The 14,563-nt window shown below is 46.3% G+C and overlaps 1 protein-coding gene across 1 annotated transcript in view; it reads right to left on the bottom strand.

The window, feature by feature from the left end:
* The window catches only part of LOC126191198 (putative phosphatidate phosphatase), a 354,047-nt gene that overhangs the window by 166,168 nt on the left and 173,316 nt on the right, over positions 1–14,563 (bottom strand). The window contains exons 3-4 of the mRNA XM_049931993.1: positions 7,680–7,736; positions 7,396–7,637 (exon numbers count right to left, since the gene is read on the bottom strand). Coding sequence (XP_049787950.1) covers positions 7,396–7,637; positions 7,680–7,736 — 299 coding nt within the window. The remainder of the gene's footprint in view (positions 1–7,395; positions 7,638–7,679; positions 7,737–14,563) is intronic.

The raw sequence follows: 14,563 nt of genomic DNA on the forward strand, positions 1-14,563 counted from the left end.
ACAGGTTTGTGCCATTTTGCCTTCAGCCCCTTATACGAGGATGAGTCAAATGAAAACCTTAAATATTGTTCAAGATATTATTTATTGTGCAGAAGTGGTACAAAGCTGTATCACTTTTCAACATAATCTCCCCCACACTCAATGCAAGTCCTCCAGCGCTTACAAAGTGCTTCGATTCCTTTAGAAAAAAATTCTTTGGTAGTCCACAAACCACTCATGCACCGCGTGGCGTACCTCTTCATCAGAACCGAACTTCTTTCCTCCCATTGCGTCTCTGAGCAGTTCAAACACATGGAAATCACTTGGGGCAAGGTCTGGTGAGTATGGTGGTTGAGGAAGACACTCAAAATGCGGGTCTGTGATTGTTGTAACTATTGTACGGGCAGTGTGGGGCCTTGCATTGTCATGTTGCAAATGGACACCTGCTGACAGCAATCCACGTCGCTTTGATTTGATTGGAAGCCGCAGATGATATTTTAGGAGATCTGTGTATGATACACTGGTGACAGTGGTCCCTCTAGGCACGTAATGTTCCAAAATTACGCCTTTTTTGTCCCAAAAGAGAGTTAGCATAACCTTCCCTGCTGATGGTTCTGTTCGAAACTTTTTTGGTTTTGGTGATGAGGAATGGCGCCATTCCTTGCTCGCTCTCTTCATTTCCAGTTGGAGGACGTGAACCCAGGTTTCGTCCCCAGTAACGATTCTTGCAAGGAAGCCATCACCTTCTCGTTCAAAGCGCCGAAGAAGTTCTTCACAAGCATCAACACGTCGTTCTCTCACCGAGCGGGGTGGCGCAGTGGTTAGACACTGGACTCGCATTCGGGAGGACGACGGTTTAATCTCGCGTCCGGCCATCCTGATTTAGGTTTTCCGTGATTTCCCTAAATCACTTCAGGCAAATGCCGGGATGGTTCCTCTGAAAGGGCATGGCCGACTTCCTTCCCAATCCTTCCCTAATCCGATGAGACCGATGACCACGCTGTCTGGTCTCCTTCCCCAAAACCAACCAACCAACGTCGTTCTCTCATTTCAGGAGTTAGCTCCCGAGGCACCCATCTTGCAGACACTTTGTGAAACTGGAGCACATCATGCACAACGTGGTGTGCTGACCCATGAGTAATGTGTAAACATGCTGCAATGTCATCCAGTGTCACTCGGCAGTTTTCCTTCACTATGGCTTCAACTGCTGCAATGTTCTGTGGAGTCACAACTGGTTGTGTCCGACCTGGACGAGGAGCATCTTCCACTGAAGTCACACCATTTGCAAACTTCCTACTCCATTCGTGGACTCGCTGCTGTGACAAACATGCATCACCGTACTGAACCTTCATTCGTCGATGAATTTCACTAGGTTTCACATCTTCACTACGCAAAAATCGAATAACAGAACGCTGTTCTTCCCTGGTGCAAGTCGCAAGTGGGGCGGCCATTTACATACTGATACTGCGGCGGTGTGTGTGTATCTGCACTATGCTGCCACCTACAGGCCATTCTGCACGCTGTTTGTAGCACGCTTATCAACTTACAGAATAACGGCGCGAAATTTCGATTTGTTATTACAAATTTAAGGTATTTGACGCTGGAGTGTCACCTTGACATAAAGCTGTCCACATGTGTGAAGTGTCATGGCAGTTCTTTTACCGGTCTGCAAGAGAGCCTTGATACCCTCAAGGAAGTATTCAAAAAACACGCCTCACGACAATACAGGAACTTGAGACACTGGAGCATTTCTTTCATCCTTACTCTGCGAAACTACGATCACAACCATAGGTGGAAGCACAAGCGGCCAAAGACACTGCTAGCTAGGGCATAGCCACCTATGGTAAACTAACATACGCAAACAAGCGACAAACGCCGGCAAGCCCCTGCACATCAGCAACAGTGACTGGTAACTACCAGCTGCTCCTAGAGCCGACCAACAGGCCACAGCAGGGACACCGACGAGCTCACCCACTGACGCACAAACAAACCGCCAACATCACCCTACACTGTGCATCCGATATATGACCTATCGGACACAAAAACGATAATAAACCTAACTGTTGCAGGTTGCTGACGCTGAACGAGGACTCCACACCGGCACCCAGCACCAGCCTCCGAGCAACACCACCGTACAGCCGCAAGGTATCGACATACATGATACCCACTACTAAAAAGGCGTATCCTTGAACGACCTATTGCAGTCAGCAAGACATCCGCTACTGTTCTTACCACCCGACCTACCGCAGAGACTTTTTTTCCCCTTGGCTCTTGCCTTGGCACTTTTTTTCCTCTGCCCTTCAAACCGCTACCCTTCATTCGACTTCGACACAATCTATCTCCAGATGAGCGCGTATTAATGGTTAACCTTAACAAGACGTACGCAAACATCGCAGTACCCACATACTGCGGCACCTCACTTTAGTGAATACTAACCCTTATGCAGAAATGGCAGTAGATCTATTGTGTTGGCCATCATGCCGGTGTGGGCGTGGAGGGGCTCCACCTCTATTAAAAAAAGAGAGCTTAGGGGCATCACTTGCGAGGTGCCGGGGTAAGCAGTGTATTTAACACTAAATTCTTCTAGAATCTCCATTTGTAAATGATGCTCTAAGCCCCCCTATTCTAACTCCGACTTTTGCTGTTGCACATGGATTAAAAAATATACGCGAACTGACTGTAATCAACCCTGCAAGTGGAGTAGAAAAGAGTTTGGCACCTGCAATAATTTAATTTGATAAATAAGTTAAATAAAGGAAGGTTTCATTAACGTAGTGAGAAGTGATGGGTTGCTCTACCGATTAACAGAATGAAAGTTCTGTCCAAAATAACAATATGATTTATTAAGACTAAACACAAAATAATAAGCAAAAGCACATGAAACATTTATAATACATCAAATTGGCTCAAATTCGATACTCAAACAAACGCTATGAAGGTGAAGTTGTCCCTAAACTAGATTGTGAGGTTTAAGACGAAGTGGTATGTGGAGCCAATTCCTTGCCACTCAAATCTTAAGAGAGACACACAGCTAACCCAACATTAATTGCTGCTACTCAAGACAGAACAAAGTTAGGAAAAGACGAAGAGGCGCGCTCTGCTGAGCTCTGATTATCACCTAGGAAAAATCCCTATCTGCCGGTGCTGCGGACATACATTACCAAACTGTCTTCTTAACTGCCAGAACACCATCTGGCGTACCGGAGGCGATGGCTGGTTGCTTCGACGTCCTCGACCGAAAGGCGAGAGACGACTACCTAGAGCACCCGTACAGGCCGAACACACAACATTCCCGCCCCCACGACAGTGGCCGTGGTTAAACGTTCCAATCAGCAACTCGAAAACCGGCGGAAAATTCCACTCTATTGCCAGAGCACTACCATTCCACCAATGGAGATTCTTGGCGCCAATTTCTGCGCTGATTTTGCTACGTCACGGAGCTATGCCCTGAACAAGCCAATCACAGTTACTATTTTGCAGAAAGCGCAGGAATTTTCCCGCCACAACTGCCTGGGTACACAAGTCATTCCCACGCCTCGCTGGTAGCCCGCCAGAAAGTGTTTTCGCTAAGTTTCTGCGAAGTAACGGAACCTCTAGCCCAGCCGCTACTTCAGGCTCCTGCGGGCGTGCCTCTTGACAATGTCGGCGTCTGGAAAGCATTCACTCTACTTCCTCACACCCGTCGGCTTAACGCTTTCCAGATCAGCAGAGCCCACCTGTCACCGGACCACCCGGGTGACGAGAGACGCTGCGTGGGAAGTCCGCGTGTGAAGGAATAGCGACTTTTCACTGCATGCAATTAGAGAGGAAAATCGTAAGATAGAAATATGAGAGGGGGCTCATGCCACCTCTCACACTGAGTGCCCATATCCCATGGGGCAGCGTCAAAACAGTCTCAGAGCAAAGGTGCCAATTCAGTGGCCGACGAGTCGGCCAACCTCGCCTACAGCGCCCCCTCCCACTGCTGACTTCCCCCCTCCCCCCCCCCCCCTCCCGCTCTCCCACTGTGCGGGTCACCCACACACCTGACTGACTCCATGGTGGACCCTACCGGCACACAGTCGCCTGACAATTTTTCACAATGGCAAAACAGAAGGGAAAAGCGCGGAGTGTGGGATGGCAGTTAAGCCGCTCATTCACAGCGCGGCCGGTCCGCCAAACCGCTCGCTAACGCTGGCCCCGACAAGTCGGGCTGTGTGTGGCCACCCCCGACCGCTGGGCGGCCTTTACCTGCGAGCGCACAGTCGTGTGGCAGCGCTCACCATGCCAAAACAAAAAGGAAAACTTGCTGTGGCTGCAGCAGTGATGTTATGTGTACATGAAGACAAGAAAAAGAAACGTTTATGGATGAAAGAATGGTTGAGAGATAAATCCAAGTTTTCTCACATAAATCTGATACGTACCCTCCAAGTTCAAAAGGCTACAGACTATAAAAACTTCTAACGTTTGGATGACAATACTTTTTGTGAATTACTGGACCTCATACCGCTTAAAATCGAGAAGAAAGAAACGCATATAAGAGCTACCATCACTGCTGAGGAGCGAGTATTAGCAATATTATGATTTCTGGCTACAGGCAGAAGCTACAGGGTGTTTCAAAAATGACCGGTATATTTGAAACGGCAATAAAAACTAAACGAGCAGCGATAGAAATACACCGTTTGTTGCAATATGGTTGGGACAACAGTACATTCTCAGGCGGACAAACTTTCGAAATTACAGTAGTTACAATTTTCAACAACAGATGGCGCTGCAAGTGATGTGAAAGATATACAAGACAACGCAGTCTGTGGGTGCGCCATTCTGTACGTCGTCTTTCTGCTGTAAGCGTGTGCTGTTCACAACGTGCAAGTGTGCTGTGGACAACATGGTTTATTCCTTAGAACAGAGGATTTTTCTGGTGTTGGAATTCCACCGCCTAGAACACAGTGTTGTTGCAACAAGACGAAGTTTTCAACGGTTTAATGTAACCAAAGGACCGAAAATCGATACAATAAAGGATCTGTTTGAAAAATTTCATATGACTGGGAACGTGACGGATGAACGTGGTGGAAAGGTAGGGCGACCGCATACGGCAACCACAGAGGGCAACGCGCAGCTAGTGCAGCACGTGATCCAACAGCGACCACGGGTTTCCATTCGCCGTGTTGCAGCTGCTGTCCAAATGACGCCAATGTCCACGTATCGTCTCATGCGCCAGAGTTTACACCTCTATCCATACAAAATTCAAATGCGGCAATCCCTCATCACCGCTACCATTCCTGCACGAGAGACATTCGCTAACGATATAGTGCACAGGATTGATGACGGCGATATGCATGTGGACAGCATTTGGTTTACTGACGAAGCTTATTTTTACCTAGACGGCTTTGTCAATAAACAGAACTGGCGCATATGGGGAACCGAAAAGCCCCATGTTGCAGTCCCATCGTCCCTGCATCCTCAAAAAGTACTGGTCTGGGCCGCCATTTCTTCCAAAGCAATCATTGGCCCATTTTTCAGATCCGAAACGATTACTGCATCACGCTATCTGGACATTCTTCGTGAATTTGTGGCGGTACAAACTGCCTTAGACGACACTGCGAACACCTCGTGGTTTATGCAAGATGGTGCCCGGCCACATCGCACGGCCGACGTCTTTAATTTCCTGAATGAATATTTCGATGATCGTGTGATTGCTTTGGGCTATCCAAAACATACAGGAGGCGGCGTGGATTGGCCTCCCTATTCGCCAGACATGAACCCCTGTGACTTCTTTCTGTGGGGACACTTGAAAGACCAGGTGTACCGCCAGAATCAAGAAACAATTGAACAGCTGAAGCAGTACATCTCATCTGCATATGAAGCCATTCCGCGAGACACGTTGTCAAAGGTTTCGGGTAATTTCATTCAGAGACTGCGCCATATTATTGCTACGCATGGTGAATATGTGGAAAATATCGTACTATAGAGTTTCCCAGACCGCAGCGCCATCTGTTGTTGACAATTATAACTACTGTAATTTCGAAAGTTTGTCTGCCTGAAAATGTACTGTTGTCCCAAGCATATTGCAACAAACGGTGTATTTCTGTCGCTGCTCGTTTAGTTTTTATTACCGTTTCAAATATATCGGTCATTTTTGAAACACCCTCTACGAAGACCTGAAATACAGCCGCGCCATTTCATCTCAGCTGCTTGGAAAAATGATCCCCGAAACGTGTTGGGCCATCTTTGACACACTGCAGCCAATATATTTAAGAGTACGTGGATCACATTTTATTCAAATTACAAATAGTTTTCAATATTTGCAGCCACTTTCCCCAGTTGCTACTTCAGTTATGCTTCATCATATAGATAAGAAAAAACTTATTTCGCTATTGAATGTTTTATTTGTGTGTACAAACATGTTTCGCCTATTCACGTTAAGCATTTTCAGTGGTCTTACTGGTCTCCGTCGTTTTTGAGGTCGTTGTTTTATAGGGTGATTCTTAGTATTTCATGCACACTGGAATAAAAAATGAAACTCGTTTTGTTGAGTTAGGTCAGGTTTTATTGCTATTACATTTTTAAATAAGGCACTTAAGAAATTTTTCAACATAAATATGCGGATTATGGTTTGAAAAATGTCTTACATTTCGATGAAGTCTAAATCATGCGTACGAGATCGTACATTAACATCATTTTATGGAAGAAATGCTCTATTCAAAGACTTTTTACCAGATCCCGTTTATGTGGAAGGAGTGAATTCTACAATGTCATTTGTGTTGGTAGGTGATGAAGCTTTCTCTTTGATGCGGAATTTAATGAAACCGTATCCTCAAAGGAACTTAACAAGGGAGAAAAAGATCTTCAATTACAGGCTTAGCAGAGCTCGGCGGGTAGTTGAGAATGCTTTTGGAATAATGGCAAACAGATTTAGAGTGTTGTTAACACCAATAGCGGTTGACGTAAAAATTGTTGATGGAATCGTTTTTGCATGTACAGTTTTCCACAACTTTTTAAGGAAGAAAAGCCCTAATTACATTCATACGGCCGCTGATTGCAGTAACTCACAAATTGTAAACCTTACTAATAAAAACTTGGAGTCAGGTAGTCAACAAATGTTAAGACTCGATACGACACGACAAACCAGCACAGTTACTACAGAGGAAGTGCGAGGAAAGTACAAGCAATATTTCAGTGACGTTAATGAATTAGAATTTCAAGAAATTTTGATCACTTAGAGTTTATGTCCAGAGCAACATTTATTTATACTTTGTGTACTTAATAAATAAAAGCGTTTGTATACTTACTGACTCAACATTTACTTCCTCAGTCTGTTCGCGCTGTTGGAGCCGACGCATCCGCACCCTCGACCCGACTACTGTAGAATAGTGTACGAGAAAGGGTGTCGGGACGCAGGGGTGGCCCGGTCGGCCTGTGACTGGCCCTACGTACCTGGCCTCGTCGATGACATCCGGGTCGGTCCCGAGACAGGTGTAGTCGGTGACGTAGGTGTAGGGCGGCTGCAGCGCAGAGCAGTTGACGTCGGGCTGGCAGGCGGTGAAGAAGTGTGGCCGCAGGCGGCCGACCACCAGCTTGGCCGAGTCGACCAGCAGCTGCTGCGCGCCGGCGCCCCACAGGAAGGCCAGCGCGGCCGCGGAGGCTCGCGACACCCACCGGGGGACCGCCGCCCGCCGCGAGCACAGCGACACGGACACGCCCCCGCCGCCCCCGCCGCCCCCACCGCCGCCGCTGCGGGGCCGCGCGCCCCACACCACGCGCTCCGTGACCACCACCTGCGGAAGCGCGGGGCGCGTCATCCTCACTGCTCAGTCACGTGGCCCTACCTCACCGGGTCGTCGCTCTACAACCTACATCTACATTTATGCTCCGCAAGCCAGCCAACGGTGTGTGGCGGAGGGCACTTTACGTGCCACTGTCATTACCTCCCCTTCCTGTTCCGGCCGCGTATGGTTCACGGCAAGAACGACCGCCCGAAAGCCTCCGTGCGCGCTCGAATCTCTCTGATATTACATTCGTGATCTCCTCGGGAGGTATAAGTACGGGGAAGCAATATATTCGATACCTCATCCAGAAACACACCCTCTCGAAACCTGGACAGCAAGCTACACCGCGATGCAGAGCGCCTCTCTTGCAGAGTCTGCCACTTGAGTTTGCTAAACATCTCCGTAACGCTATCACGCTTACCAAATAACCCTGTCACGAAACGCGCCGCTCTTCTTTGGATCTTCTCTATCTCCTCTGTCAACCCGACCTGGTACGGATCCCTCACTGATGAACAATACTCAAGTATAGGTCGAGCGTGTGTTTTTTAAGCCACCTTCTTTGTTGATGGACTACATTTTCTAAGTACTCTCCCAATGAATCTCAACCTGGTATCCGCCTTACCAACAATTAATTTTATATGATCATTCCACTTCAAATCGTTCCGCGCGCATACTCCCACATATTGTACAGAAGTAACTGCTACCAAATGGTTCAAATGGCTCTGAGCACTATGGGACTTAACTTCTATGGTCATCAGTCCCCTAGAACTTAGAACTACTTAAACCTAACTAACCTAAGGACATCACACACATCCATGCCCCAGGCAGGATTCGAACCTGCGACCATAGGAGTCGCGTGGTTCCGGACTGAAGCGCCTAGAACCGCTCGAGCACCGCGGCCGGCGAGAGCATCAAAGCTCCAAGGTCATGGAACGTGTCACTGCATGAAATTACAGCGTGAAAGTAATGACACATAAAAATAAAATGTTTATGAAACCGAAGAAAGTCAAGCCATAAGTTTAAGTAAACGCAATCAACGAATTCAAATGGCTCTGAGCACTATGGGACTTAACATCTGTGGTCATCAGTCCCCCAGGACCTAAGGACATCACACACATCCGTGCCCGAGGCAGGATTCGAGCCTGCGACCGTAGCGGTCGCGCGGTGCCAGACTGAAGCGCCTAGAACCGTACGGCCGCACCGTCCGGCCGCAATCAACGGTTCAACAAGTATCAGCATAATTTTTCAAGGAACTCCTCGACAGAAAAGAAGGAGTGACCCATGTGGAAGCTCTTCAGTTTCGATTTGAAAGCGCGTGGATTGCTGATAAGATTTTTGCATTCTAGTGGTAGCTTTTTAAACGTGCCCCTTGAAAAGTTAAAAATGACTCTGCTGGTAAACTTCTACTTTATTTGATACAGAGACAGCTGAGTAAAACTGAACGTACTCAGACATTTCTCTCTTTACTTATTCTGATCATCACTAAACTGACACACAATATTTTTAGCGCAACGCAGTTTGACTTTCAATATTCCCTACAAAAGAATGGCCCTGACTAACAATAACCTATACCTTTCATGAGTCACTTACCTCACAAAAACTACTGCAATACATTGAGCGCCAATACTATCAGCTAAATAAAAGATTCAAACTACTGAAGGCACTAACTAGTGATAGGCACAGTTAGCAAATGAAAGATTTTGATAGAGAACAAACAATGTATTTACCTTAATAGTGTTCAAATGAATTCATGATTCATGACCTCCATCTTTACAAATTTTCTTCTTGTGGCGGACACACGTCCAGGTCGTCCGCTTATAGCAACCTCTCAATACTCTGCCATCTCTCTCTCTCCTCATCCACCACTGTTGGCGCCTCACCTCCAACTGCACAACGCTACGTCCTGTTCACATCCAACTGCCCAACACTACAATAGCGAATATTCCAACTATCGCAACCAGTCACAGACTGCACACAGCACAGTCAGTGACTTTCATACAGAGCGCTACGTGGCATCACCAACATAAAAACCTAAACAGCCTACTTACACCTTATTGAAAATGGATGCAGCAGTATACTGCACACCTTTCTGCACAAGAGTTAAGGGGAGGTTCACTATCTTTTGGTTCAAATAATCGATTTTTTTTTAAAATTGCATTTTTGGATCCATGAAAGTGTTTAGAATCCACCCCTGAAACGGTTTATCCGCATACGGAACGGAAATGTTTCTTTTTGCGGTTGAACAAAAAAATGCACCTGTCTGAAATCGGCCTTTTTCACGCACCAGTTTTTTTTTTCTTTCGGAGGACGAGTTATTGTACCGGTGCTTGGAAGGAAACACACAAAATTCAAATGGAAGTTTGAACACGTGTGTTTGGAAGTTAGCCCCAAGCATTTGCATTCTGGTGCGAAGACTGTGGAGATAGCGACTTTCGTGGCAGTGAGCAGCTTCAGCGAAGAATATTCAGCAATTCTGAAGACCATGACAACGATGGACGTCACCCTGGGACTCTATTCGACACAGTTCGCCAAGCATTCGGACGACCACCGGATTCGAGCGACCGAAAACCGCTTGTCACCGGCCGTACGAGCGGCTCTGGAGCAGCGCAGGATGGCCCAGATCGAGCAGAGCGCCCTCTATGAGCAAGAGGAAGGACTAGTTTATGGACCCGGAATAGCAGAGCGTACGTAAGTTGCATAATATTGCATTTATATATAGTCAAAAATTCAAACTCGTTTTTCTCGAAATGACTTTTTTTATCGTGCGGTTTGGTAACTTCAAATATATTGAACCGATTGGCATCATTCTTTGTTTCCGACGGAGCTAACTAAATTGTCTAGGAGTTGTACCACTTTTATTCTGATCCATCAATTATAAATATTTTTATTTGGCCGACGAAGTCGAAAAATCGATGAAAAAACCCTACCTTTTCAAATGGCCGCCATTTTATTTCCTATGGTCCAAATAACATAAGCGAGGTTCAACTCCTAAAGAATCTTATATACTTCGCTAACGTCAACTCAGTTTTGATTTGAGACGAGCCGGTTGACCTGTGACATACCGCGCGTGAAGGTCTACATCAAAATGTTTCGTTCCGACGGCACTTTCGCCTTTGCTCTTCCGCATTTCCGGTCGAAAAAATTCCAGTTTGTAGAAATATCAATAAACATTTTGACCAAATTTGACACTGATATCTATAACACGTCCTGAGAAGAAAATTCTCAAAGGACATGCTTTTTTCGGGCCAAATATAGTAAACTCCCCTTAAGGAAGTCCGATTCAAATGCAGTTTTGATTTCTGCCGAGTAAACTGAGTGAAAGCTGCTTATTCTTGGGAATAAGTAAATATTGTTAACAAGAAATGACAGTAACATATATATATATATATATATATATATATATATATATATATATATATATATATATATATAATGCCCCCCGTTAGCGAGGATACATGCATCCACCCTCCGTCGCATGGAATCCCTGATGCGCTGATGCAGCCCTGCAGAATGGCGTATTGAATCACAGCTGCCCACAATACGAGCACGAAGAGTCTCTACATTTGGTACCGGAGTTGCGTAGACAAGATCTTTCAAATGCCCCCGTAAATGAAAGTCAAGAGGGTTGAGGTCAGGAGAGCGTGGAGGCCATGGAATTGGTCCGCCTCTACCAATCCATCGGTCACCGAATCTGTTGTTGAGAAGCGTACGAACACTTCGACTGAAATGTGCAGGAGCTCCATCGTGCATGAACCACATGTTGTGTGGTACTTGTAAAGGCACATGTTCTAGCGGCACAGGTAGAGTATCCCATATGAAATCATGATAACGTGCTCCATTGAGCGTATGTGGAAGAACATGGGGCCCAATCACAAGACATCACCAACAATGCCTGCCCAAACGTTCACAGAAAATTTGTGTTGATGGCGTGATTGCACAATTGCGTGCGGATTCTCGTCAGCCCACACATGTTGATTGTGCAAATTTGCAATTTGATCACGTTGGAATGAAGCCTCATCCGTAAAGAGAACATTTGCACTGAAATGAGGATTGACACATCGTTGGATGAACCATTCGCAGAAGTGTACCCGTGGAGGCCAATCAGCTGCTGATAGTGCCTGCACACGCTGTACATGGTACGGAAACAATTGGTTCTCCCGTAGCACTCTCCATACAGTGACGTGGTCAACGTTACCTTGTACAGCAGCAAATTCTCTGACGCTGACATTAGAGTTATCGTCAACTGCACGAAAAATTGCCTCGTCCGTTGCAGGTGTCCTCGTCGTTCTAGGTCTTCCCCAGTCGCGAGTCATAGGGTGGAATGTTCCGTGCTCCCTAAGACGCCGATCAATTGCTTCGAACGTCTTCCTGTCGGGACACCTTCGTTCTGGAAATCTGTCTCGATACAAACGTACCGCGCCACTGCTATTGCCCCGTGCTCATCCATACATCAAATGGGCGTATGCCAATTCCGCATTTGTAAACATTGCACTGACTGCAAAACTACGTTCGTGATGAACACTAACCTGTTGATGCTATGTACTGATGTGCTTGATGCTAGTACTGTAGAGTAATGAGTCGCATGTCAACACAAGCACCGAAGTCAACATTACCTTCCATCAATTGGGCCAACTGGCGGTGAATCGAGGAAGTACAGTACATACTGACGAAACTAAAATGAGCTCTAACATGGAAATTAAGCGTTTCCGGACATATGTCCACATAACATCTTATGTTCCTTTGTGTGTGAGGAATGTTTCCTGAAAGTCTGGCCGTACCTTTTTGTAATCTAAACACCTAGAAATCTGAACTGTTCAGTTTCACTAATCATAGGCTCATTCTGTGAAATTAAAACGTCAGGTTTTGTTGAAACGTGAGTTAGTAGCTGTAAAAACTGAATCTTACTATGATTTAGCGATAGTTTATTTTCTACAAGCCATGGACTTAAGTCATGAACTGCACTATTTGGAACCGAGTCAATGTTGCACACAACGTCCTTTACTACCAAGCTAGTGTCATCAGAAGAAAAGAAATATTTTTGAGTTACCCGTAATACTAGAGGGCATATCATTTATATTAATAAGGAAGAGGAGCGGCCTCAACACTGAACCCTGGTGCACCTTCATTTCACTGTATCCCACTCAGACCCCACATCACAGCCATTCTCAACACTGTGAATAATGGCCTTTGGCTGTCTCTTGCTAAAGTAAGAGGTGAACCTATTGTGAGCTACTCTCCGTATTCCGTAATGGTGCATGGAGGGCTGTTGACAAGCGGGGTGCAGGCTAATTGAGAGCCACTTGATTGAGAAGCAACGGCACCGGTCACGGAAAGTGACAACGGCTGGGAGAGCAGAGTGGCGACCACATGCCCTTCTCTATGCGCACCCTGTGACGCCTAAGGGCTCAGAATGACACAGCGGCCGGTCGGTATCGTTGGGCCTTCTGGGCCTCTTCGGACTCTGTTGTTTATTTTTGTTTTTGATGGCTATGTCCGACGTCTACGCTAATTTCCAGCAGGATAGCTGTCTGTGTGACAAAACCAGACAAGAGCTAGAATGGTTTGAGGAACTTGATAGTGAATTTACGTTAGTGACTGGTCTACAAAATCTGCCTGATCTGATCTGGATATAACACATCTGAGATGCTGCAGATTGCGAGGTGCCGGGGCTAGCAGTGTATTTAACACTAAATTCTTCTAGAATCTACATATGTAAATGATGGTCTAAGCCCCCGCCCCCTATTCTAACTCCGACTTTTGCTGTTGCACAAGGATAAAAAAATACGCGAACTGACTCTAATCAACCCTGCCAGTGGAGTAGAAGAGAGTTTGGCACCTGCAATAATTTAATTTGATAAATAAGTTAAATAAACGAAGGTTTCATTAACATAGTGAGGAATGATAGGGTTGCTCTACCGATTAACAAAATGAAAGTTCTGTCCAAAATAACAATATGATTTATTAAGACTAAACACAAAATAATAAACAAAAACACATGAAACATTTACAATACATCAAATTGGCTCAAATTGGATACTCAAACAAACGCTGTGAATGTGAAGTCGTCCCTAAACTAGATTGTGAGGATTATGACGAAGTGGTATGTGCAGCCAATTCCTTGCAACTCAAATCTTAGAGAAAACACATAGCCAACCCAACATTAATTGCTGCTACCCAAGACAGAACAAAGTTAGAAAAAGACGAACAGGCGCGCTCTGCTGAGCTCTGATTACCACCTAGGAAAATCCCTGTCTGCCGGTGCTGCGGACATACCCTACCAATCTGTCTTCTTAACTGCCAGAACACGATCTGGCGTACCGGAGGCGATGGCTGGTTGCTTCGACGTCCTCGACCGAAAGGCGAGAGCCGACTACTCACAAGAGCACCCGTACAAAACCGAACACAGAACATTCCCGCCCCCACGACAGTGGCCGTGGTTAACCGTTCCAATCAGCAACTCGAAAACCGGCGGAAAATTCCACTCCATTGCCGGAACACTACCATTCCACAAATGGAGATTCTTGGCGCCAGTTTCTGCTCCGATTTTGCTACGTCACGGAGCTATGCCCTGAGTAATCCAATCAGAGTTACTATTTTGCAGAATGCGCGGGAATTTGCCCGCCACTACTGCCTGGGTACACAAGTCATTCCCACACCTCGCTGGTAGCCCGCCAGAAAGTGTTTTCGCTAAGTTTCTGTGAAGTAACGGAACCTCTAGCCCAGCCGCTACTTCAGGCTCCTGCGGGCGTGCCTCTTGACAATGTCGGCGTCTGGAAAGCATTCACTCGACTCTCTCACACCTGTCGGCTTACCCTCACACCTGTCACCGGACCACC

The sequence above is a fragment of the Schistocerca cancellata genome, chromosome 6, assembly GCF_023864275.1.
Source record: "Schistocerca cancellata isolate TAMUIC-IGC-003103 chromosome 6, iqSchCanc2.1, whole genome shotgun sequence".
In the NCBI taxonomy this organism is placed as follows: Eukaryota; Metazoa; Arthropoda; class Insecta; order Orthoptera; family Acrididae; genus Schistocerca; species Schistocerca cancellata.